The 3,400-nt window shown below is 39.6% G+C and overlaps 1 protein-coding gene across 1 annotated transcript in view; it reads right to left on the bottom strand.

Moving 5' to 3' along the window:
* Nucleotides 1–2,524: 2,524 nt before the first annotated feature.
* The window catches only part of LOC116383763 (collagen alpha-1(VII) chain-like), a 12,865-nt gene continuing 11,989 nt past the window's right edge, over nucleotides 2,525–3,400 (bottom strand). Inside the window, exons 27-28 of the mRNA XM_031847848.1 lie at nucleotides 3,164–3,346; nucleotides 2,525–3,086 (exon numbers count right to left, since the gene is read on the bottom strand). Of these exons, the coding sequence (XP_031703708.1) occupies nucleotides 3,058–3,086; nucleotides 3,164–3,346 (212 nt within the window). The 3' untranslated portion in view covers nucleotides 2,525–3,057. The remainder of the gene's footprint in view (nucleotides 3,087–3,163; nucleotides 3,347–3,400) is intronic.

Here is a 3,400-nt window from a genome sequence, read left to right as displayed (position 1 = left end):
ATAAAAATACCTTTAAAAATAGCACCTTTTCTATGGCAGGTAAATATGCAGTCGTGATCAGAAACATGACTTCCCCCAAACGGTAAAATACAATATGTACAAAATATTTATATAAATATATATAAAAGTCCTGTTAATTCTCTGCAGATGGTATTTGGTGACTTGCAGTTAGAGCACTTTCAAGGCTTTCATGGAAATCTCCTGGTTAAACTCATTCATTTCAACAATGTTGAGGGGGAAAAAAACGATTTGATTCAAAGTCAAGATCAAGTACACAAAAACTTTAGGAGAGAAGTCAATTTCAACTTCTAAGGAGTACTACGGTAAAAACAACAACCAATCACTAAGCGTTGTTAAGGGCTGAAGTTAGTAGTAAGTTATTCGAGAATTCGGTTTCATTTTCTGCTTTTGGTCTGGATTTACATTCTGTCTGTACTGTTTATCATGCAATGTTATTGTTCTTTTAGTTAACTTGAACTGATTCTTTCTTTGATTCCAATTTTGAATTCGGGGTCAATTTTGGAAGAATTCAACATTCATGGCGCAGTGGCCTTCTTCTTCTCCAGAGCAAAGTCTACTTAATACATTTACATTATTTGCTAACCAAACTAACCCCAATGACAGGATGTCTCTGAAACGAAGCTGAAATACTAACACAAAAGTTACTTTAGCCAGGCAACTTCTTTGCCTCCATGTTGAGGAACGTTACAGTAGGATTATTAGAAGAAAACCTTCGAATGCTCATTTACAAATTGGAAAATATTTTCACAACCCACACCTCTGCCCACTTTGCCACTTTACTAAGTCAGGACATTTAAACAGTCTACACATATAAGGAGTGAGGAAAATAATAAAAACACCTTCCTTGCAGTAAATACCAGTTCAGTGAAGTCCACAAAGAGTGCAATTTGTAGTTTGTGCTGCCAAATCCTCCTGTTAAGTGTATTTTATTGAGTGTTGCTGAGGATCTAATTGTGGTCTTCTTTGCTGATGCAGCTTTCATGTTTTTGGTTGTCATGGTTTTTATACTTCTCTCTTTGACACTTCACAATTGAGGCAACAACAACAACCGCAAATCATTGTTACAACCACACAAATGAGTAAGTTGAACACAGGCCAAAAACAGGCCTAGATTGTTGCAGCTTGCATCCATGGTGCATAGACTGAAATCATTAGAAAATAAACCAAACATAAAAAAACCTTCATTGCTGAAGGGGAATACTGGTCACACCTAGACCAATCCCTTTCGTAATGTACTGAATCCGATCAACAGCTAAGGTTAGTGACTGAAAAAGAAAGTGAAGCTGCGTGAAGTGTTTGGTTTCCTGCTGTTGATCTGTAATAAGGCAGTATTCTTTTTAAGAAAATACTTAGAACTAGAATTACAGCCTTATGGTTGTGTGCTTCCACCAAGCAATCATGTTGCAATTTACATCCACATCTTTCCAAAATGTCATAATTGAATCAATTTATCCTATTAGACCTTTGTGTGAAATTGTCATAATTAGCATATTCATTCTTGAGTTATGGGCGAAAACATGTTTTGTGAGGTCACAATGATCTTCTCTGCTGGCCTAGACAGAATCACAAAGTTATAGCTATTTTATAATTTAATAATTTTTCATAAATACACTACATGTATTATAATTATTTTTCCCATTATCTTATTTTCTCATTGCACAGCTGCTGTCTTCCTCAGTTGCTCTGCTTCCAGTGCAGCTTGTTTTAAGGAGAGCTTTTATCCAATCAGATCTCACCTCTGTGTCTCTAGGTAAGAACAGAGGCCCGAGGCCTGCAGACTCACAAGTGCATCCATGTGCAGTTTAAGTGAATGGGGACGATATTGTTGATTGTCATAGTCTTCAACCAATCAGATCTTTAGTTTGACATGTTGGGCGTATTCTTTGACGTGCCAGAGCCTGCTAGCTGGCCTACAAGTACGTGATTGGTCAGTGGGCTAGCCTGACATGTTGGGCGGTGACAATACCAATATCTGCTGCCTCTGTCGAGCGGACAACTTCAGCCCTCAAACGCATTAAAACATATTCAAGAAATACAACTGGGGAGGCTCGACTGTCTTCACTGGCGTTTGTTTTTACATCTGCAGTAGCTTTAATATGCTTGTTTATATATTATTATTTGTACAACTTGTTTTTATGAAGATGGATTTTTGTTTGCTTTTATATGTGATGGGACACATTTAGTCGGTGCCAGCGTTGCCAACTTTCTCGCTAAATCTGGCGACTTTCCGAACCCTCTTGGTGACTTTTTTTGTCAAAAGTTACAAGCGACAAATCTAGTGACTTTTTCTGGTGTTTTGAATCTGGCGTGAAAGCACGTACCGTTCTGCGCTGCTGTGAGCCGCCCCAAAGCACTCACAGGCGGAAACTCACAGTAGCCTCGCGCAGCAGTCCCAGCTGCAGTCAGAGAAGAGAAGAGACACACTCTCGGCGTATTCATGTATCTGCACTCTGCAGTTAGTGTATTTATAGGTGTTGAGCTTCATTTTTACACAAAACAAATAATAACCGTAGCTGTGTTTTAGCTGCAGGACAGCAGTGAAGGCCCAGGTAGAAAATGCATGGCCCGCCACTGGTAAACACATAATAACTGAACTATACTACAAACTACAGCCTCGAAAATAACCACAGAGTAAAAAAACAAACATCATGAGCTTCACCATATTGGTATTTACTTAAGGCTATCGCATTACACTGTAGTGTGAGTCAGATAGTTTTTTCACTTCCTTTCTGTATACAGACGGAAGTCTTATCATTTGTGTGCAACACGAAACAAATAAAGGTACTGAAGGTACGGATGAGAGCAAAGACACTCTTCTTAAGTGTGCAAATGTACTACTGCACAAAAATAAGTGTTTTTTACGTACTGTACTAACATAACCAAAACTATTTTGTCTGTCTTTTGCATGGTTAGGAGAACATAAAGCAAGGAGACACTGGTGAATTTTGATTGGGTTTACAGAAACAATAAATAAACAAAAACAAATCTTGAAAATTGACAGTTGACAAAATAACGATAAGGAAGATTTGTCCTCAATCATCGTGATGTCTTCAAGGGACGAGGACCTACACAACAGATCACTCGTTAGTTTGCATACATCCAACACTGACATAAACTACCGTGTGTGTGTGTGTTTGTGTACCTTCCGCCTCCCCAAGGCAGAGCTCCTCACACTCCTCCAGGTGGAGGAAGCGGTTGTCGTTTCCTTCACAGCCGCTGTAGATGAAGGGCCTGCAGGCCTCAACCTGACTATTAAAGTACCAGCGCAGAGTGTATCGTCCACAGTTCCCCTCCTCCATGGGCAGCAGGCACAAGTCAGCTGGAGCTGCAGAACACACACACACACACACACACACACACACACACACACACACACACA

This window comes from Anarrhichthys ocellatus, unplaced genomic scaffold (genome assembly GCF_004355925.1).
Source record: "Anarrhichthys ocellatus isolate YVR2014 unplaced genomic scaffold, GSC_Weel_1.0 scaffold1, whole genome shotgun sequence".
Classification (NCBI taxonomy): domain Eukaryota; kingdom Metazoa; phylum Chordata; class Actinopteri; order Perciformes; family Anarhichadidae; genus Anarrhichthys; species Anarrhichthys ocellatus.
This window is presented reverse-complemented; position numbering and strand designations above follow the sequence as displayed.